This window comes from Peromyscus maniculatus, chromosome 1, assembly GCF_049852395.1.
Source record: "Peromyscus maniculatus bairdii isolate BWxNUB_F1_BW_parent chromosome 1, HU_Pman_BW_mat_3.1, whole genome shotgun sequence".
Taxonomy (NCBI): Eukaryota; Metazoa; Chordata; class Mammalia; order Rodentia; family Cricetidae; genus Peromyscus; species Peromyscus maniculatus.
In genome coordinates, this window is record NC_134852.1 from 86,849,964 (window position 1) to 86,872,638 (window position 22,675).

A 22,675-nucleotide genomic window follows, 5' to 3' on the forward strand; every position below is an offset into this window, starting at 1 on the left:
CTGAGATAAAAATGCTCGTTATTACTTTGCTTTATGCATAAGTGTCTTTTCCCTAAATTTGTGCATATTCTGCCAGTTGGATAACTTGGCGTTGACAAAAAGTAGATAAGTGAATGTATTTGTGGGATTTTTGTTTGTGTGTGTTTTAGTTTACATGGATTCGTTTGTATCTCTGTTGAGTATTACTCTACTTCGGCGTCTTCTTTGTTTTCAAATGCTGCCTGTCTTCCATGGTTTTGGGACGCTCTTGCTCATTTGGATCAGTGCTTTCCCCCCTCTCCCTTGATGGTTAATAAATAAGTCCTGTGTCATGTGAGAGTGACAGCCGGGCAGAGCGAGGCTGACCGCTAAGTTAGCAGAAAATCAGATCCGGACCGTGCAGTTTCATCATTTCCCAGTGTGTGGGCTGTGATTCCAGAGCGGAGGCATTGCCAGACGGGGTTCTTGATAGAGTCCAAGAGTCTGGCATTTAACACAGTGTTGAACGGCTGCTCTAGAAATAACTCGGTACTTGACGCGGTTGTAAACAGAAGAAGCACATCCATGGGTCCTGTTACAGCCCACCCCCGAGAGAGACAGACAGACACTTGGTGTCTTTAGACCACTCAGTCTACATACTCTTGATCTCTTCCTTTGACTCAGAATTCCCAGCTTTAGCCTCCCCAACTTCCCTCCAGTACACCAGCCCATGCTCTCAGGAATGTAAGAAAGATTAGTTGGATTCTGTTGTTTGCTTTGAGCAGGAGCTGAACATTTACTCTTTTACAGGAGAATAAATGTTCAGTTTATTCTAACATTTGAGCATGTATGCATTGTCATTTCCATGCTTACTTCTACCATGATTTTTTAATGGGTTCTAAGAATTGACTATAGCTTATTCTTCAGTAGAGTCTTTGGCCAGGAGAATTTATTTGAAGTATATTCTGTAATGGAGGAACTCTGACAGTAGAAAATCCTATGTATATACTTGTATGAGTTCTTAATCGCTCTCTTTCCCTGCTAGGATTTGGGGCGGATGTGGAGGGTATTTTGTTTTAAAACAACATCAATTGAAGTTACAGGTTTTGTTAAACCTAGACAGGTAGTCTTTAGTCAGTGAGCTGAGATCACCAAGTTTATAGGTACTAGAAAGTTTACAATGAAATAATGATGTCAAGCCTGTGAAATGCCTCTCCCAGACACCAGGAATGTTTTATTAAAGGCTCAGAGTAGTCTATTTATGCTAATATATGTATAGGTACATACATTCTCATTTTTAATTGTCTGTAAAGACCATTTGTAAAGATTGTAGTTGTTTTTATTTTTCTTTCAGTTTTATACATTTAGCAAACTGTCTCTTTACAGATTTGAGTTCAGTTATGATGTGTTGAAAAACTGCAAAATTAATATTCAGATTTTGTTTGAATAGTTATTGGTAAGAAAGTTTAGGAAGGGAGTTACTTGCAATCTCCAGGGATATATCCTCTTATTGTGATGTCTACTTCTCATTGTCAACTTGAATCATCTATGGAAGCACGCCTCTAGGTGTGTCTTTGAGGAAGTTTCCAGAGACATTTAACTGAGGTGGAAAAACTCACTGTAAGTGTGGGCAGTATGTCTCCCGGGTTCAGGTTCCTGACTGACTTTAAAAAGGTGTATTGGAGGGAGCAGGAAGCTACCTGAACACCAACATTCATCTCTCTTTTGCTTCCTGACTGCAGATACAATATGAGCAGCTATCTGAAGCATCTGTTGCTCTGTCTTCCCTGCCATGATGGACTGTATTCCCACAAACTGACCCAAAACAGACCTTTCCTCATCACAATTTCTTCTTGTCAGGTATTTGTGATAGTGAGAAATAGAACCAATTGACTTACCAACTCTTAGTGTTTGTTACAGATTTTTTCCCCTCTGGTTTCTGTATTATTTTAGAATTTAATTTACATCCCAATCCTTTTAAAGATGTTGTCAGAAAGGTCTCTCCGGGCAATAGTTTAGTATTAATACTAAGTTTACATTTAGTATTTCATGGTTTTCTGTGAGACCGAGAAACTACAAGGAGATGAAGCAGTGGCTTTTGCTCTGGATCTGGTAATGTCCCTTAGATTCGGTCTGCCTGGATTGTGTATTTTAATTCTTCCACCAATCCTGTAGTACAGGCAAGAGTTCTCTGTTTTCTGTGATTAAAGAGACTGAGATTCAGATAAGTAGTTTGCTTCAGGAGAATAAATCTGTAGAGAATTTGTGATTATTATTATTATTTTTTACTTCTCATCTCGAATTTATGTACCCTTTACCTTTCCCTTTTCCCTTTAATACACGTTTTAGCTGATAGCATCTTTGAGGCATGGAGCCTCTCAGTTGGGTACACACTGCTACTTGTGCCTGTTAACAGGTGTCTTTACCTTTTACTAAGGATTGCTACACTCTGGCTTGCTGGATGATTCTCCTGTTTCTTTCGTAAATAAAGCTTCTTTAAATGCAGCTGTATCTACCCATTAATTTACATATTATAAGAGAGACACAGCCCACAAAACTTGAAATATTTGCATCCTAGTCTTTAAACAGTGTTTGTGAGCACTAGGTATATTTAGTTGTAATCTTTTTGTAGCCTTTTAAGATTCTCACTCCTTTACGCAGGCACACTTTTCCTGTCCCCCTTCCCCTCAGATCAACCATATAGCTGTAGAATTTTCAAGCCTCAATTTCTGTGATGTCTTATATAGTGATTGAATGTCTACACACAGTCTATGGCCACACCATCCTGAACATGCCCAATCTCATCTGAATTTCTACATCTCCCTTTGTAGGCAATAATTTCAAAAATTCCAACCTGTTTATTATTGTTTATTTTTGTGAACACTGCACAACTAACTAGCAGTCTAACCATGGTATCAGCACTCCGCCCCATGAAGAAAAGAGTAGCTTACATCAAAGTACAGGGAAATGTTAACATCTGTGTGATTGAGATAGTTGGGGTTGGAGAGATGGCTCAGCAGTTAAAACACTGACTGCTCTTCCAGAGGACCTGAGTTCAATTCCCAGCAACCACATGGTGGCTCACAACCATATCTAATAAGATCTGGTGCCCTCTTCTGGCATGCAGGCATACATGCAGATAGAGCACTCATTAAAAAAAATCATGAGTCTTGTCTTGACATAAAGTGAACATGCCACTTTTATACAACAGTAAAATAGGAAATTTGTGTTCCTTCCACATTATAAAACAAAGTATGAAGAACAAAAGCCTTGATGACTGTCATTCTGTTCAATTTCACATCCACCAGATTTATGACTCATTTCAACTCTAGGTAGTTTTACACTGAGTTGTGGATTTAGTGAGCAGACCTCATAACACCATATCGCTAAGACTGAATTTTGGTGTCTCTTCTTCGTCTTTCAAATGTTAGATAGCTTTTACTGTTTGTGCTTCTCGGTATTGGCTGTTATCTGAAGGCTGCTCATTTGAATCTGTGATTTGCTTTAGGTTAACTGGCTAAGGAAGACATTGTAAAGGTTTCTTTCTTAACATTACTTGATGAAATTATCAGATGTTAATAACACTACTAACTTAATTTCACTAAGTTTTCTTTGCAGAAAGATTTAGCAAATCTTGTTGACAAAGACTTTCAGTTGGTGACGTGGGAAGAAAAACCTATATGTTGGTATCAGACAGATTGAGGCTGTTTCCTTTTTTGCCCTTGGTATTAAATAATTTATTCTTTGGATCATTGAAATGGGGAAAATGGTAACCTCTGGGGAGAAGGAATGAGACATCAAAAACAAAGCGCAGTGGAAGTTAGTTTCGCTCTTCTTGTGTGTCAGTATTTAAGAAGCTTCCTAAAAGTCATCCAGTCTACCAGCCCTTTCCCAGAGCCGTCTGGTCATTACTTTGATTCTTTTTGACACATGGGTTCTTTCTGCTGCCCTGTATTGCCAGTGTAACAGTGATCTGACTCTTTGGGAAGTGTGGGGGGACAGACGCTTTGTTAGCCGACTTTAATCCTGTGTTGGAGTGGTGTGTACGGGATTGGTTTTGTGGTGTGTCCAGATGAGTGTATAGTTCTGCGTTATTCCAATGGCATCAACCTGCCCTTACGTTATATGATTTTCATCCAGTATGATGGAGCCACATAGAAAAGTTGATGTTGAAGCCAGCATTTTAAATTTTAGCAAATCATGAAGCATGACTGATGAGTCACACAGCTTTTTCATTACAATGCTGCCAATCCTTATGGATTGCTGAAGTATTAATTTCTTTGTCAGTGTAACTGACATTTTTTACAGTATGCAATGGCAGAACCACTTCATAAGTTAGTCAAAGTACATTGACTCATAACTTTATATGTTCTTCCAATTCTGTGTCCCAGGCAAGTCTGAACAAGATCTGAAAAATCAATTAAAAGGCCAACATTTAAAATTAAATGCATATTTAATACACTGAAAAAGTATTCAAGCCCATCAATATTTCTTTCTTTCTCTCTCTCTCTCTCTCTCTCTCTCTCTCTCTCTCTCTCTCTCTCTCTCTCTCTCTCTGTTTTTTTTTTCCCCCCAGACAGGGTTTCTCTGTGTAGCTTTGCGCCTTTCCTGAATCACACTCTCACACTCCGTAGACCAGACTGGCCTCGAACTCACAAAGATCCGCCTTCCTCTGCCTCTGGAGTGCTGGGATTAAAAGAGTGCGCCACCGCTGCCCAGCAATATTTCTCTTTTAAAAAATTACTTTTATTTATTTTTTAGCTTTGTATGGATTTATGTGCACTTGGGTGCAGTTGCCTAGAGATGCCACATGAGGGCATTGGGTCCTCTGGAGCTGGAGTTACAGGGCTATTGAAAGCAGTGGATGTGGGTGTTGAGAACTGAACTCCAGCCCTCTGGAAGAGCAGCAAATGTTCTTAACCACCGAGCCATCTCTCCAGCCCCTAACCTTTCTTTTTAATCTGCATTTACTATTTGAATACGATGGTTTGAAATATACGTAACTTTCCTAGTAAAAAGAACTGATGCATTTCTGATGTTGGTTTTCAGTGATTTTAGTACTTCTAAGTACAAAGTCATTAGATGAAGACAGACATGGAGGAAAGAACACTCCAAGCTCTGAGAATGGTAGCATTGTGCAGTCTATGTTGGTTGCTTTGGGGGTGAGTCCTGATTTCTCTGTCTCTCTGTCTCTCTGTCTCTGTCTCTCTCTCTCTCTCTCTCTCTCTCTCTCTCACACACACACACACACACACACACACACACACACACACACACACACTCACAGAGCTTGATCTGTGGTAGGTCTCTGAGGATGTTTATTTTGAGAAGTGTGTTCAGATTATTCATGATCTCGAAAAGGTCTTTTGTTCTGAACATTTGACTATTAATCTCGAATTTTATGCTGTTTGGATTCCATTTTTATTGTTCAGCTTCTGAAATCTGTTAGAATTCATGGTGACAATTTACCTACTATTTTTCACTGTGTGAATGTTTCTGAACTGCTGATGTTGCTGGTTAGTATGTGTCTTAATTTATCTGTTACAAATAAAAAAAGTCTCAGATGAAGTTTTAATTAAATCACTTTGTTCTTCTCTGACTATAGTGAGGTCAGATCAGTTTCTATTCAAGTTCAGGGCATTTGGCAGAGGACCTGCTGTTCTGATACCTCAGTGAAATTAACAAGCCCAACTTTTTCTTTTCTTTTCTTTTTTTCCAAGCCAAACTTTTAAGAGTATGCTATTTTTTTTGCAACTTTTAAATTACTTTTTATATTTTTGAAGTTATAATTCTGTCATTTCTCCCATTCCCTTTCTTCTTCTAGCACTTCCTGTATGCCCTTCTTGCTCTCAAATTCATGTCCTCTTTTTCTTTAATTATTGATGTTGGCTTATGTGTGTATTCCTAAATATATCAATACCACCTACTCAGTTCGTATAATGTTACTTGAATCAATATGTTTACATGTTTTCAGGGTTGATCATTTGGTATTGGATAACCAGTCAGTGCACTCCTCCCTGTGGAAGACTGTTTTTCATGTTCTCCGCCTTCTTTAGTTATTTGTAGTTCTTTGTCTAGGCTCGAGTCCTTTGTGAGTTCACCCCTTCTATCTCAGTGTGTCTATTGGTGTTGTCTGAGTATGTTATTTAATTAAAAAATACAATCCTAGAAGCCTGTAAATTTCTTCAATTTCTTTTTTTAATATGTTGAAAATTCAGGTATAGGAAGGACCTGGAAATTTGGCAATTAGTTTTAGCTGTTAAAGGCAAACTGTAGCCTCCCTTTTCTGTGGGAAAGGCAACAAGCCAGAGAACTTGAGTGATCTTCAGTCACCTCCTTTCACCCCAAACTTCCTAGTGGGATTTGGGGGGCATCCACTGGCAAGCAGTATTTCATGGGCTTTTAGGATGTCATGTGAACATTCAGCTGGGATGTTACTGTGAAGCTGTTGACCTTTATTTTTTACTCTGCCCCTTTCTGAGAAGACCAGAGTATAAGTATTCTGCTGTCTGTGGACTTCCCTCTTCTTTAGTCTCTAAGGGAAGCTGAGTGGGCATCACTCAGACTTGGGGTTGCACTCACGGTGCCACGGGTGACATTGACAACTTTTAGGTGGTATTTTGTAGCAGGAATCTTAAAAGTTCTTACTAATAAAATCAAACCATAGCCAGGTATTTGGGTGAACACTGGAAGATCAGAGAGACAGAACAAGCCACAGCTATCTCACCTCACCAGTTCCTCAGCTGGTCCTGTTTCCTCAGACTGGAAGTCTCTGAGTCCTCATCCAGAATGAATCCCAGCTGAACTGTGCTGCTTCAAAGCCTGAAAGCTTAACCAGCTGAATACTTAACCAGCCAAATGCTTCTAGTTTCTGGTCCTCACGCCTTATATACCTTTCTGCTTTCTACCATCACTCCCTAGGATTAAAGGCTTGCTTCCTGGGATTAAAGACGTGAGTCACCATGCCTGGCTGTTTCCAATGTGGCCTTGAACTCACAGAGATCCCAGATGGATTTCTGCCTCTAGAATGCTAGGATTAAAGGCGTGTGCTATCGCTGCCTAACAAGTGGCTTTTCTGTTCTCTGACCCCAGATAAGTTTATTAAGGTACACAATATTTTGGGGAACACAATACCACCACGGTATTTTTTTCCGTATATATTTTTGTTGACAACTTTGGTTTTATTCTCATCTATTTCTTCTTTTTGTTTCAGTGTCCTGGGTCATGAAACTTAGTCCACAGCAAGCCCCATTATATGTGAGTAAATAATGTGGTTTATTTTGATTTTATGCTTATATGTGTTTGTTTATTATAATCAACTTGAAATCTCATGTGGTAGAAATTAGGAAAGAAAGCTTTGTACCTCTACATACAGCTTTACTGGTGTGTGTGTGTGTGTGTGTGTGTGTGTGTGTGTGTGTGTGTACACAATCTTGAAATCAAGCTTGATTTAGTAAGTTCTAAATGGCTAATATGTGCATGGAACTAAACTGAAAACAAATACTATTTTAGTATTTGAAGACATCTAGTCAGTGTGATAGTTCGTACACCTGAAACAAATCGCCCTGCAGTGCTACTGTGCTCTCTTGTACTTTTTCACCTGGAGAGCATGTCTGTAAAAGTAGGATGGAGATCTTCATACCCTTTGAGGTACCCTGCATTACAACTATGTGGCACTGTGTGGCATTGGCCAAAATACTGCTATCTTAGGACTCTGGCTAAAGCAGGCATATCATTTCCCTAAAGTAAGGGCATTGTAAGGGCAAATGACTAAATGCACAAATCTAGGCTGAATAAGGTGAATTCTAGATAATTTTTTTCTTATTGCTATAGAAAGAAATGAATTGACTCTATGAGGGTGGGAAAAATTGTTTGTGGGTGAGGAGGCAGCCAGAACCGTGAGAAGAAGCCCTGAGACCTTGTGTTGTAGTGGTTTGGAGACTGAGAGAAGCCCTCTGTAACAGGATTTGAGTCACCTTGAAAAAACAAGGGCCCTTTAGTTGTTTCCGAAGTCTCCACAATTTGTTTAGGACGAAGGACAGATGTTGGAGCAATGGGAGGCAGTGAGGATCTGTTGGCGGGGTGATTGCATATCTATGGGAAATATCTGTTGAGACTTTCTGCCATCTAAAAATTGGGTGATTTGTGTCAGTTTTAGAAACAAATTCCTTGTCAGATTTTTAATATGAAAAAAATGCTGTTCTGTTCACTGCCATTTCACTTTTTAAAAAGATTTCGTTTCTGTGTGTATGAGTGTTTTGTTTACATATATGTGTGTGCGCCACATGTGAGGCTTGAGCCTTTGTAGACTAGAAGCGTGTGTTGGATTCTGATCCCCAGGAACTGCACTTATGGGCGGGTGTGAGTTACCATGTCAGTGCTAGGAATGGAAACCCCGTCCGTGGCAAGAACATCAAGTACTCTTTCCTGCGAAACCGTTTCTCTAGCCATGATTCTCCACTTTCTTGATGGCATAGAAGTACAAAAATTTCAGTTTTGACAGTGTCCATTTTATTACCTCTTTTATCATTTATGTTTGATATCTTATTCAAGAATAATTCCTTGTTTATATCAAGTTCACAAGGATTTACTCCCAAGATTTTCATCTAGGGACTTAACAGTCTTTATCTTTTTTCAAAACTTAATATTTTCTTATTGATTCTTTGGGACTTTTACATCATGCACCCCAATCACCCTCATTTCCCAGTCTTCCATGTCTGCTCCCACCCTTGTCACCTTCTCCCCGCAAAGGGAAAAAAACTGGTCTCACTGACCCCATTGGGCAGCACCTGCTCCTGTATCAACCCCAGGCTTCTCTCACTCCTGCCATAGCTGCTGGGTCTCCAGATCCGCAGTGTAGGGGCCGCTCTGCTCCTCCATCTCTCCCGCCTCTCCATCACACATTCATTCGTTGTGGTGGCATTGGGAGCTGCAGCGTGTCATGAAGTATTCCCCCTTCCCAAACAGCCTTATTTTCAGATGTTCATTGCAGTCTGTAGCTAGAGTTTTCTCCAGTCCTGCCTGGCCCACAGTCAGGACAAATCTCTCTCACCTGCCAGTCCTGCAGCTGCTCAAACCCAACCGAGTAAACACACAGAGACTTATGTTACTTATAAACTGTATGGCCGTGGCAGGCTTCTTGCTAACTGTTCTTATATCTTAAATCAACCCATTTCTATTCATCTATAAGTTGCCACGTGGCTTGTGGCTTACCGGTATCTTTTACATGTTGCTTGTCATGGCAGCGGCTGGCAGCATCTCTCTGCCTCAGCCTTCCACTTCCCAGAATTCCCTTCTCTCCTTGTCCCACCTATACTTCCTGCCTGGCTACTGGCCAATCAGTGTTTTATTTATTAACCAATCAGGGCAGCACATTTAACATACAGAACATCCCACAGCAGCAGTGAGTCATTGGCCTGGTTCAAGGCCTCTGACTTCTACTACACCTTCAATACTGGGCCCTTGCCAAGACTCCTCCCGGATAGCCTCCTGTTGCCCAGAGTTGTGGAGATCCTGCATCTATGGTTCCGCAGGACAGGCCCCTTCTCATGCTCCAAGCAGCTTGTAGGTAGGATACATGTTGGGGTGGGCTGACTCAAAGCCCTGGATCTGGGCCTGGGTGGTAGCTGAGTTAGTCAGCTGGGGCCTCCCAGGCTGCTGTGGGAGGGGCCGGACCAGGTTAGCAAGGCCCACGGACATCAACATGGGTTCAGGCGGCAGCCCAGACCATAGACATCTGAATGGCCTTTGGTGGTCACACAGCCACGGAGAGCAATGTGGCCTCTGGCTGCATCAGGATGACTGACCAACTCATGGCCCTTTACAGCTTCACAGACCTTGAGTCTCATCAAGGTCTCAGGTGGCCATGCATGCCATCCAAATGAACCCCCCCATGCCCCCACCCCGAGTGAAACCTGAGGATACCACCAAGTCATCAGTCAGCGCTTATATCCTATATCCACATGGATCGCTGGCTTCATCACAGCCTGGGGCTGTAGATGTAACCTATCGTCTTATTAAAATAAGAAACACAGAGCCAATGTAAAAGAGAAAGCCGAGAGGTCAGAGCTCAGAGCTAAAATCTTACCTCCTGCAGTGCTCCTAGCTTCCCGGAGAGAGAGCTTCTTCCTGTTTGTCTGTCTTTAAATAGCCTTTCTGTTCTGCCTTCTCATTGGTTGTAAACCCAACCACATGACTGCCTTGTCACTGCCTGTAAGTACAGCCCTCCAGGTCTTAAAGGCGTATGTCTCCAATACTGGCTGTATCCCTGAACACACAGAAATCTACCTAGCTCTTCTAACCACCACGCTCTTGCTATGGCTCTAATAGCTCTGACCCCAGGGCAGCTTTATTAACATAAAATTAAAATCACATTTCAGTACAAATAAAATATCACCATATTTCCCCTTTTCTATTTTAATAAAAAGAAAAAAGGCAAAAGATTATAACTAACAAAAGAAAAACTATACACAAAAGTACAATAACTATATACAATATATACAGGTAACAAATACCTAAACGATGTCTAGTCCATTTGTATTTGACAAATCAGAGAAAATAATTCCCTTATCTATCCTATTTTAGTAAGTCCAAAATGTATCTAATTCACTTTCTATCCTAATTAATCTTCAACTATAACTAACTAATCTTCAACTCCCTCAGAGACCCAAGAAGGAAATAATATTAGCTAACAAAAATAAAAACAGGAAGTGCACAAAAGCAACTTCCAAAAATTTTGTGAGTTGACAGAAACAGCCAGCTGCCTGGACAGTCACCTGAGGTTTCTCCGCAGTGTTGGGGCATCATCTTCAGCCTATAGGCTTATCGTATCTGACAGACTCATTTGTGAAGTAGGTTGTACACAAGGTCAACAGTTCAACCTCACATTGGGTGAGAGCAGTCCATGTACCAGAAACACCTGAATTCCACTAGTGTCATGTCATGATTCAGGATTTTAAATTCTGGAAATTGTTGACGGTTTTTGAATTCAGCTGTCCATTCTTCTTGACTGTGTATATATGGCTTCATCTCAGCATCCCCTTCTTCTCCACATCCCTCTATTAAATGCCAGTCTACTATTTAGAGGCGTGAGCTTTCAGTTGCTGTTCCATTGCACAACAGAAGCCATCGGCCCACTGCCTGTTCAGCTGCCTTCGAAGAAAAGGGCACTGTGCCTTTTCCAGATTGTGAAAGCCACTTCAGGGATGGTGCCATATTATCCTGGCCTCAGAAGATGCCTTTTGATAAAGCCATAACCACACTTGTTTTGGCAGGAATCGATAGTCCTTTGTTTCGTGTTCTGTCTGTCCATTTTGTCCTGTTGATTCGAGGATACTTTGTTGTCCAGTGGCTAACTTTTGCCACAATGAAAATTAACTCCATATGCAGTTTCTTCAATGCCCATATTTTCTCTGAAGTAGATTGGTACTGCCAGGAGCCGACATGTCTCAAAAAAGAAGAATTTCTAAGTTATTAAAACATTTTAAATGCTATATTTGGTAGATCTCTGAAGGGTTTGAAGATGACCTATCTAAAATATATCTGCTCAATTTTTAAAACATATCTAACATGACTGCAATTTCTATTATAATGTCTAACTACTAACTTTCATTTCTTTATATCCTAATAGTTGGTAATAATGTAAAGTATTTAAAACTAGTAATTGTCTTTTTCTTTTCTTTCTTTTTTTTTTTTTAAACAAGAACCTTAAATCTAATCTCCTTTGCTTAGCCTTTTTCCTAACGCTTGACAACAACTAAATAATGAAAATTATCCCAGACCCAAAACCCATTAAAAAGACCAAAAAAACCACCCGCCCCACACCACCTCTTTGGGAATGTGGGCGTCATATTCTTTAAATTGCTTCCTGCTGGGTATGGGCGAAGTTATCTTTATCCTGAAAGAAAAATTTTAGGTTAATTGTCAAATTCTAGGAAAGGTAACTATATCCTTCATTATTATCCAGTCTGTGTATAATGCCAAAGTTCAAGGTTTATCTCAAGTCCTTATTCAAGTAGTCTTTGAGACTGGATCAACTCAGCTAGTCATCTCAAACCAACGTGGCCTCCAGGCTGCTGTACGCCATCCCACCGACCCTACTGGGCAATGACAGCATGTTGACCTCAGCCCTCTCTCACCTGTCACTGCCATCATGTCTTCAGTTCTGCCCTTTCTCCATAGGGCACACACAGCTCCATTTTTCTATCTTTTTCACCTCTTCATCACATATTTGTCGATCATAGTGGCATCCGCCACCCTGTGCCATGTGGCTGGGACAGCCTGGGTGTGTCTTCCGATGCTGTGGGGCCTCAAATGTCACTCTTACTACACATGTAAGTTATTGGTTGATTCTGTTGGTACTTAAAAGGAACCCACATCAGCAGTCTTTATCTTAATCCACAAACTATGATTCTGTTTATACAGCAAGAGAGATTTGAATTGTGGATCTTGAGATGGGAGATTATCCTGTGGATGACCCATTACCCATTGCAGTCTTTTTTTTTTTTTTTTTTTTTTTTTTTATTTAAAGACTGGGTTTCTTTGTGTAATCTTGGCTGGCATGGAATTTGCTTTGTAGAACTAGCTGGCCTGAACTCACAGAGATTTTCCTGAGTGCTGCGATTAAAGGTATGTGCCACCATGCCTAGTTTCATATTGTTCCTTTAAAAAAAATATTTTATTTTATGTGAATGAGTGTTTTTGCCTACATGTATGTGCACTGTGTGCATGCCTGGTGCCTACTGAGGTAAGAAGAGAGCAATGGATCCCCTGGATGGTTATGTGCTGTCATGTGGGTCCTGGGAATCGAATCTGGGTCCTCAGCAAGAGTAGCAAGTGCTCTTAACTGCTGAATCCAGCCCCATGGTAGGGTTCTTAAAAGTGAGACAGAGTGAGGAGAGTCAGAGAAATTTGAAGATGCCCTGCAGCTGGCTTTAAATGTGGAGAAGTGGGGCATGGGCCAAGGAGTGCAGCCCATAGTAACAGGAGGAAGTGAACTTTTCTCTAACGGCATCTAGGAAGGAACACAGCCCCTCTGTTCAAGGCCATCTTGGTTTACATGGGGAGTTCTAGGCCAGCCAAGACTATTTAGCGAGACGCTATCTTTTCTGCCCTGTTCATTATGTATATATGTGTATAAAATTTAGTTTGTGGTTTTGTGAATGATAATTGTGAAAGAGAAAAGAGTACAAAAGAGATGAGGAAACATTCCTTCTGAACTTACTGTCGTGGACTTCCAGATGTAGAATATTTATAGAATCAATAAGTACTTGGGAATTATCTGCTTCGCTCGTTTTATGTTAGATACAAGGAGATTGAGGTTAGAGCATGTTGTGATAAAGTAGCATAGCTCTGATTGGAGGCTGTTTCCAGATGAGTCAGAAAGCACTATAAACATGTTAAATTTTTAAAAGCTTCATTCTGGAGATGGGAGAGATGGCTCACTGGTCAAGTATGGGGACCTGAGTTCAGATCCCCAGCACACAGGTAAAAAGCCAGGTGTGGCTGGGAAGCAGAGAAAGGAAGATCCTGGGAGTTTTCTGTGCAGCTATTCTGGCCAATTAGTAAACTCCAGGGTTAATGAGAGACTGTCTCAAAAAAATGAAGATAGTGATAGGAAAGATACCAGGCTTTGATGTTTGGCCTCATATATATGTGTGTACACACACACACACACACACACACACACACACACACACGGGGGGGGGGGTGTAGGGAAGAAAGAACAACAATAAGCAAAAAGCACGATTCCTTTAGAGATGTAAGACTCAAGTAAGCACATTATATATGATTATATACAGTATCATATATATATGTTTAATATGTGTAAAGGAATTGAACAGGCTCTACAGAAGAATGCCTTAAGCTTTAGCTTACAAATATGTCTGTCAGCAGTCATACTTATTGGCAGTTTGTTATGTCTTTTAAAAAAGAGTAACAGTATATTCCATTCTCAATGAACTGAATTAAGACAAGTAGGTATTATACGGCAGTGTGTTAGCCAGGGAGTCAGTATTGAGCAAAAAGTCAAAGATTATTGTCTTATTTAGTGTTTCTATTGCTGCAATTCAACACCATGACCAAAAGGCAAGTTGGGGAGGAAAGGGTTTATTTGGCTTACACTTCAGCATTGCTGTTCATGACTGAAGGAAGTCAGGACAGGAACTCAAAACAGGGCAGGATACTGGAGGCAGGAGCTAATGCAGAGGCCATGGAGGGGCAATGTTTACTGGCTTGCTTCCCATGGCTTGTTCAGCCTATTTTCTTACAGAACCCAGGACCACCAGCACAGGGATGTCACCACCCACCATGGGCTAGGCCCTCCCCATTGATCACCAAATGAGAAAATGCTTTACAGCTGGATCTCAAGGGGTATTTCCTCTGCTGAAGCTCCTTCTCTGATGACCCCAGCTTGTTTAAGTTGACACACAAAACTACCTAGTACAATTATGTTGAAGTTTTCTTTTAAATTATATGTTTTAGGTCTCCTGGAGGGGGTGTGTGTCATGAGCAGAGGAGAGAAAACTGCTATGAAAGAAGGAAAACATCCTGAGAACTTTGATTAAGAACTAAGATGAAGAGAATGGACTCCACATAATGACTTTACTCAGTCATTGAGTGGAGTTTCATACAAAATAATTTGCAGTAGTTAAACATGGGAGCCAGGCACAGTGGCACACACTTCTAGTCCCAGCAGTCATGAGGCTGAGGCAAAGGATCACCATGTGTTTGAGGTCAGCTTGGGTTACAGAGCGAGGCCCTGCCTCAAAGTAAGAGTTGTACACTATACAGATGCTTGTGTTCTGAAATAATTCAAATGAGGCTGCCTTAATGCATAATTATTTCTTGGAGGAGATGTTCTCAGTGGATGTAGAGTCGCTGGGTTGGAACTTAGAAGACCAGTAGCTAAGTGCGTGTGTGCTTTCCTCACGCGTTAGTCCTTGGATGAGTACAGCCTCATGGCAGAGAAGCCAATGGCGACACTACATGACGTACACGACGTGTTTCTTGCCCCTCCACAAAAGTATTAGTTGTTGCCAGATGGATTACAAGGCGTGTGTGGTTCTCTCAAGTGGAGGTGGTTAAAAACTGAAAAGTTTAGGAGTCTCCTTTACTGTGTGATGATCATGATAGTATAGTGAGAGACAGTGGGAGATGCAAGAAGTTTTTTAAAAGAACAACAGAATGAAATGCTTTATTTAAAATGAGAAGTGAACCAGTAACGAATGATTGACAGGGGATTGAGAATTTGGGTGTGGCGGTTGACGCCTTTGTCAGCAATAGAGGGGGCAGGAGGTAATATACTTCTTTAAATACATATGACACATAGCTTTCCTATGAGAGGGTGGGCTTGGAACTCTAGGACAAATATTGAAGTGGAGATAGTCTGTGTCATTACTAAAGTATTGAAGTGGAGATAGTCTGTGTCATTACTAAAGTATTGGTATTTTGACTGTGAGAATAGTTATAGGAGGGGATGATGTAATCTCCCTGGACCCATCATCCCTCACAGGGAAGGACAGGACCTGTCTTCATGTGCCCTAAAAGCTAACCCCATAATAGCCAGAGTCTTTTAAAATGCTGGACTCTATCATAATGAGCATGTGCTGGGCTTGGTAAGCCTGGATTTTAGGTAGTTTAAGCATATGTATTTTGGACTACACATATGAGAAAAAATAATTTGTCTTTCTAGTCACTGAGATCAGTGTTGTAGCTGTAAGTAGATCCTTTTGAACTGAGGATCGATAGTGTAGTGGATGAATCTCTCATTTCACTTAGGACAGTGCAATAGAGATTCTGCTTTTGGAAGAGTTCTTTCATGGCTTTATTACTTTGGGAGGGTATGGTGGTTAATCAATCTCTCTCTCTCTCTCTCTCTCTCTCTCTCTCTCTCTCTCTGAAATTATTAAGGCCACTCCTTGTAGTTAAAAGGAAGATTTATTTAGTGAGTAGCTTACAAATGAAGGGATAGGTAGGTCGCGGGGTCTGGGGAAGGTGTATCGCAGTCCAGCGGTGTTCTCTGGAGCTCTGCTTGGTCAACCTCCACCGTCCAGGGTCCAGTAACAGAGAGAGAGCTGGCCCATCCCGATCTTGGGTCTCCAGGGTCCTCCCTTGGCCCCGCCTTGTAGGTATGACAGTTGTCGAAGCCTCAATGGGGGTTGGAACTTCCAGATTAAAGCTGGAATGGCTACCCACTACACTCTCTTTAAGACTAATATAGTTACAACATTTCTCCCTTCTTTTCCTTCTCTCCAAACCCTCCAATATACCCCACCCTGCTCTTTCAAATTCATGTTTTCTTTTTTCACTAATTGTTATTGCATGCATATATGTATGTGCATATATATTTTTAAATATAACCTCTCCAGTCCATATAATGTTATTTGTATGCATGTTTTCAGGGCTGACTATTTGACACTGGTTAAGCAGTTGGTGTGCTCTTCCCTGGGGAGGGCCACTTCTCCCACACCCAGCTTTCTTCAATTGTTCAGTTCTTTTGGTGGTTAATCTTGATTGCTGATGTGACAGGCTTTAGGAGACAAGCCTCTAGATGTGTCTGTGAGGTATTTAACTGAGGAGGAAGGGCCCACCCTGAGTGTGGGCGATATGATCCCCATGGGTTGGTCCTAGGCTGAACAAAAAGGAAAAAAGCATGACCAGCATTCATTTCTCTGTTCCTTGACTAGACAAAATTGGCCAGCTGCCCCATGGTCTTGCAGCCATTATGGACTGTATATATCTCCTTAAACCACAAGCTGAAATAAATCTTTTAAGTTTCTTCTGTCATGTATTTTTGTCAGAGTCACAGAAGAGTTATTAATAACTAAAACAAAAAGGAAAAACATTTCCAAAGTTTGTTGTTAGTCCATTTGTGAACCTCAGTGGTAATTGATACAATTTTAGTATAGTAATTTCACTATCTTATTTCTTTGACTACCACTGGGATGAAACACTGATTTGAACCACTGGTAATTTTTCTAGATAACAACTCCTTAAAAAAAAAATGGTAAAGCATATTTAGGCAATACCTTACAGTTTAAAAGGCATGCCATACTTATGTCATTTAGTTCTCACTGCACAGTTGTTATGGTAGAAAAACATGAGTTCAAGATGGTTCATTTAGTAAACGGCAGGGTGGGGCTTTTCCTAGAAACTGATTCAAATTCATTTTCTTTCTTCCGTATACCAAGTGGTTGTGAAGCCCCACAGCTGTTCTGTAAGCTGTGAAAATCTTACACTTGCATAGATAAAGTTCTTTTGTCTTTTGACTAACTCAAGTTTAATCTTCCATTTCATTTTAAAATTTTTAATTATTTCATTTGAAATAAATTTAAACTTAACAAATTACAGTGATGTTAACCTCTATTAATCACTTTTTGTGTCATCTGCTTATCATTTACATTGTGTTTATATTTTAAACAATTTGAAAGTTGATATTATTCCATTCTTTTAGATATTTTCTCCTAACTAGGATATTTTTCTTCATAACCTAGTACAGTGAACAGAACCAGGAATTACAGCATCAGTGCAATGTGAGGTCATTTAAGTCTATATCCAAGTGTCTTTGACTATCCCAGAGTTTTTGTAGCTCTTTCCTCCCAGCTCAGGATTTCATTCAGTGTTACATTGTAGTTATATCTCACTAGTCTCTGAATCAAGAAAAAGTATTTTTTTCATATTGACATTTATGAAAAACATAGGCTGTGTATTGTAGTAGTTTGAATTTTTGTGATGTTCTTCTTTTGATTTTGTAGTACTACATAAACAACGCTCTTCTTTTGGTAACTTTATTTTTTTCTGGTGTTATTTTGAGGTAAGGTCTCACTCTATAGTCATGGCTAGCCTAAACTTCCTATGTAGACCAGGCTGGCCCAGAACTCAGGGATATGTGTTTGCTTTTGCCTCCCCAGTACTGGGATTAAAGGTATGTGCCACCACTTCCAGCTTGCTTTATTTATTCATGTCTAATTATTGGAGAATTTACTTTGGGCCTTTGGTTAAGATAGTGAATTTATCTGTTCCAGTGGAATGAAGCCTCATAAGATGGTATGATAAATTGCTCATTTTCTCCATCTGGTTTGGAAAGTACCTTTTGCATATTGGATTTGGGGCACCCTAATTCTCTGTCTCCAAATGTAGGTTATTCTTGTTTGAATGTGAACTGCCTGCCACAGGTTCATGTATTTGAACATATGATCCCAACTGGTGGTCTGTTTTGAGAAACTGGATCCTTTATAGAGTGGAGCTTAGCCGGAAGAAGTGGGTCACTGGGGTACAGGCCTTAAGGGTGATATGATAGTCTAACCTCATTATCGGCCCCAGTGTCTCCACGGCATGATCTGTTGAGACGAGAGAGCTTTCCCACACTCCCACTTGCTACATACCTTGTCAGCCCTTATGGACTTTGCCTCCTTAAACTTTGAGCCGGAATAAATCCTTCTACCCTTAAGTTGTTTCTTTTCAGGTGTTTGGTCACAACAATAAGAAAAAAAACTAACGCTAATGTCAATAGAGAGCTCATTGTAAATAACACATTACTTGAGGTTTGAACAGAACGTTGTCTTTACCTTTGTATACCAGAATCTTTTTGTCTTAATTTTTATGTGTATGGGTATTTTGCTTGCATGTATGGATGTATAGCATGTGCATGTCTGGTGTTCACAGAAGGCAGAAGAAGGTGTCAGATTTCCTTAGAGCCACAGATAGTTGTGAATCACTGCATGAGTGCTAGGAACCAAACCTGAGCTTTCTCTCCAGCTTCTGGTTCTTAACAATTGCAGTTCCCAACTGAACTGTAACAAATATACCTAACATGGATGCAGTGGGTTCCCAGTGAGTGTTTGTGAGTAAGTGAAAAATAGTTCAGATTAAATTATAAAAATGTATAAAATTTATGTAGTTTAGATTGAACAACTGCTTTCTTTGAGTTGTGTGTGTGTGTGTGTGTGTGTGTGTGTGTGTGTGTGTGTGTGTGTGTGTGAAGGCCTTGCTGGCCTGAAACTATCTTTATAGACCAGACTGACCTTGAACCCAGAGATCCCCTTGCTGCCTTCCAAGTGCTGAGATTATAGGTGTGCACCACCATGCCCAGTAATTGCCAATATTCTCTGAACACAGTGCATGTGCACTTTGGTCTTCTTGCTCTAAAGAATAAAAGTATGGCCGTACTGGAGCAATAAGGAGTAAGAGATGCTGTCAGCCAGTCAAAGGAAAGCGCACATAAAGGAAAGGCGGAGTTTAATAAACAGCAAGGCCCTACCATCTGACCCACCACTAAGTATACCCGATTGAACAACTTGTCACTAGTAACAGTAAATAAATCCTCCTCTAGACTAACAGCCAAAACGGAAGCCAGGTTTTTAGATGTTGGAAGGAGGCAGAAAGGGTCTTTGTTGCCTCTTAGGCCCGAGGTAAAAGGAAACAGGTATAGGTGTCAAGAGTTAGGAGACTTAGACTGAATTCCTTAGTTTATATGTGGGGTGGTGGAGGAGAATGAATATTAATGTGAGTGTATCTTTGCTACTTCACATCAAGTAAATTCTTTGTAGTTAGCTCTGCATGTAGGTGGCCTTGTGAGAAAGTCTAAGCCTGGGGAGTAGTTTCATGAGCCATAGGAATTACTGTCTTTTAGGGGCTGCTGAGTTGTGTCTTCTAGGAGAGTGAGAAAACCAAGCTAGGTGGAGGCTGAGGGAATCGCCTATAGTCTTACCTAGGACAGATCTGATCAGAATCTTCAGAGAATCGGCTCAGTTGGTGTGAAGGGGGACAGGACTTGAGCTGATTTGACTTTAAGACAACAAGCAAAGAGAAGTTGTAGGATAAGAATTAGAATAAATGGACTAAGAGAAATGTAGCGATTGGAAGACTGAAGGAGAGGAAGTATTTGAATTGAGCATTGAGTTTTCTAGGTGGAACAAACAGATAAGATTTAGGACATCTTCATGAACTATAGAAACATGGAATAAGTGAAATAAGTGGGAGAAATACTCTAAGTCATATTTTGTAACTTTTGACATACTTGAATAGCCATCTCCCTGAAGTAATCAGCCAAATACTTCATCCTTATACTTAGAGCATCCTTAAAAGGATGATGAGTTTTTAGCCCTGAGCCAATGAGGTCAAGGCAGTAGAACATGAAGGTATTTCTCAGAATTCAGCTTCTGCATTTCCGGATACTTTTTTCTGTATTAGAACAGTGTTCTTTACTGGTTTCTGAAGTGGTCCAGTGGGCTTTGAGTCTACTGTGGTTAATGCTATTTTTAGCTGTAACTCTAGAGGAGACTGCTATGCCAAGCACTCTCCCAGATGGTTTATATTGGATGTTGGCAATTTAATAAAATGACCAGAAGAACACATTTAAGGAGGGAAAAGTAGGGGTGTATTTCTCATATTCTTTGGTTGCAAATTGCCTTTTTATGGCTCTGGGGCTGTTTGTTTACTTTTTGGCTGTGGGGCCAGGGGGAGAGTTTCCATCAAATACATCTACTCTTTGAGGAGACACAAAGGCACCCCTCCAGCAAAGTAAATACCTTTAAAAGTTCTTTAAAATATTTAATTTGATGATACAGTCACACATGAGAGAAAAATTCTTTTTCAAGACAGATTCCAAGGAAATACATGGGTTAATAGTCATCATCTACCCTGTGTTTAGGATAAGACTCCTGTTTATTAGATTTTCAAGGGGAAGAGCCATTTCAATTGCAAAACAAATTTCCAGAACCCCAACAAATATGGTTTATTATGTTGTCCTTTCTCTCTCTTTTTCCCCTGGTACCAATATTTTTGCATGTAATAGCTTCTGAGATGAGACAAAAACATCCTGATAATTGACAAATACCATAAGAAGAAGAAAAAAATAGCCGGTAGTAGATGGCTTTCCTTATTTAAGTTGTGCAAAACAAAACCATATCTAGTGATTTTAGCTGTTTCTATTAGACTAAACTGCAGCTGTTATTGTCTGTTTTTCAAAGAAAAGGAAAACTATTTAAAATAACATCTTCAATTGGAGAAAGGTACTATGGCTCAAAGTTAATATGCATTGCCTAATATGCTCTTCATAATAAGCATGTCGGGCTTGCTTAATAGTTCCACTTTACATCCTGGCAAGTGAGTTCAAAAAGATCCCTCATCCAACCCAATGCACTTGTATTCAGATCTAGATAGGCCCAGAAGCCATATGCCAAAGGGCTCCATTCTTCATCTGGATATCGACAAAGAATGAATGACTTAGGGCTACCACATTGGATTTTTTCCACTTTGAACTTGTTTCCAGCCTCCTAGCGATTTGTACTTTGGGCATTGGATTACTGTGCTTGTTGATGATCATTAGAACAGCTTTCAGTCCATATGCCATTAGAATCATCATCTGATACTGTGTTGAGAAAGAGGCACCTGTAAAAAAAAAAATGTTTGACCTCTTAAAAAATATTCTTAAATGTTGTTTGCTAAGTCAAAACTAGGAAGAACCACAGAACTTAGGGTACCTGTAAGTGTTCTTAGTTGCCTTCGTAGGAAAGAGGACCAATTTGTTACAGTTTGTTAGTGGACCCCCCCTTTTACACACATATACACTCACTCCCCCCCCCCCCCTTCCTTCCCTCCCCTTCTCCCTCTTATTTTCCCTCCTCCCCATACCCCCACCCTTTCCTGGGAAATGTGTTTTCACAGCAGGAACTGAAATAATCTGTGACTCACTTTGCAGTTAGGTTATATTTTGTTCCTACCATGGGCCTTATCAGCATTCTGTCATCTTAAGTGGATTATCTGTTTTAACAGTACATTTCTGACAGGTCTGCTTCAACATTTCATTGGCTGGTGGCTCTATCAAGCTAGATCTGAGAATTATATTTAAATGCCAGTACTTTGTACTTAAATAACTACTTTTTAATAGTAGTGCTAGTGTTAGAAGATAAAAGGAAATCAGCTGTTGCTCCACAGTATGGTTTTACAGAGAAACATCTTGTTTCCGTCTGTTGGATCAGTTTCCAGTAGTTTGAGCTTTACATTTTAAGTGGCATTTTTAGAACTAACAAAGGTGGTTTTCAGTGACTATTTAAAGGATACATTTTATGATAGCTTTATATTTCCTAAGCTTTCAAATAATACTGAGGGAAGTTAAATTTTCCATTTAGTACTTGAAGAGGAGTCTTGCTGGCCACTCAAGATTGAAATATAGTGTTCTGTATGTTTAACTCGTTCAAAGTAGATATTATGAAGCACTTGTTACATGAATGGAGATGAGGTCTTAGAAGACTAGACGTGTTGTACTCATGGTGAAGCTCAGATTGCTAGGAGGAGGCAATACTGGCAGAACCGATGGGCACCCTCAGAGAGGATAGTTTCCAGAACACCCCACTCCCAACACGGAGAATGCTGGACTGGGAGCCAGCAAACCAGAATCCTGTAATCCTGATGCCCACTCAAGTCCAGTCATGAACCAAGTAGCCAAAAAGGTTAGTTTTAAAAGCTCTTGGTGGATTACATTGGAACAGTTTGGGTAGATTTATGTCTTCCAACATGACTGATAAAGCAATCCATCAAAGATAAACAGGAAGTTGTCATGTAGGCTGTTATTTCAAAAGGACAAGTACCCAGCTTCTCTTAAGGCCAGCTTCCTGGGTAAGTTGTTAATAGGTTTTGAAGTCCCTGTTAAGGTGTGTATTATTGAATGTAGCGCCAGTTATGTCACCAGTAATGGCGACTTTCAGAGGACCACTCT

The 22,675-nt window shown here is 40.3% G+C and overlaps 1 protein-coding gene across 12 annotated transcripts in view; it reads left to right on the forward strand.

Annotated features, from left to right (window-relative positions):
• The window catches only part of Akap13 (A-kinase anchoring protein 13), a 302,662-nt gene that overhangs the window by 71,426 nt on the left and 208,561 nt on the right, over nt 1-22,675 (forward strand). For all 12 annotated transcript variants that reach the window (XM_076545251.1, XM_015996510.3, XM_042278208.2 and 9 more), the window contains exon 2: nt 7,172-7,215. In XM_076545251.1, the coding sequence (XP_076401366.1) occupies nt 7,183-7,215 (33 nt within the window). In that variant the 5' untranslated portion in view covers nt 7,172-7,182. The remainder of the gene's footprint in view (nt 1-7,171; nt 7,216-22,675) is intronic.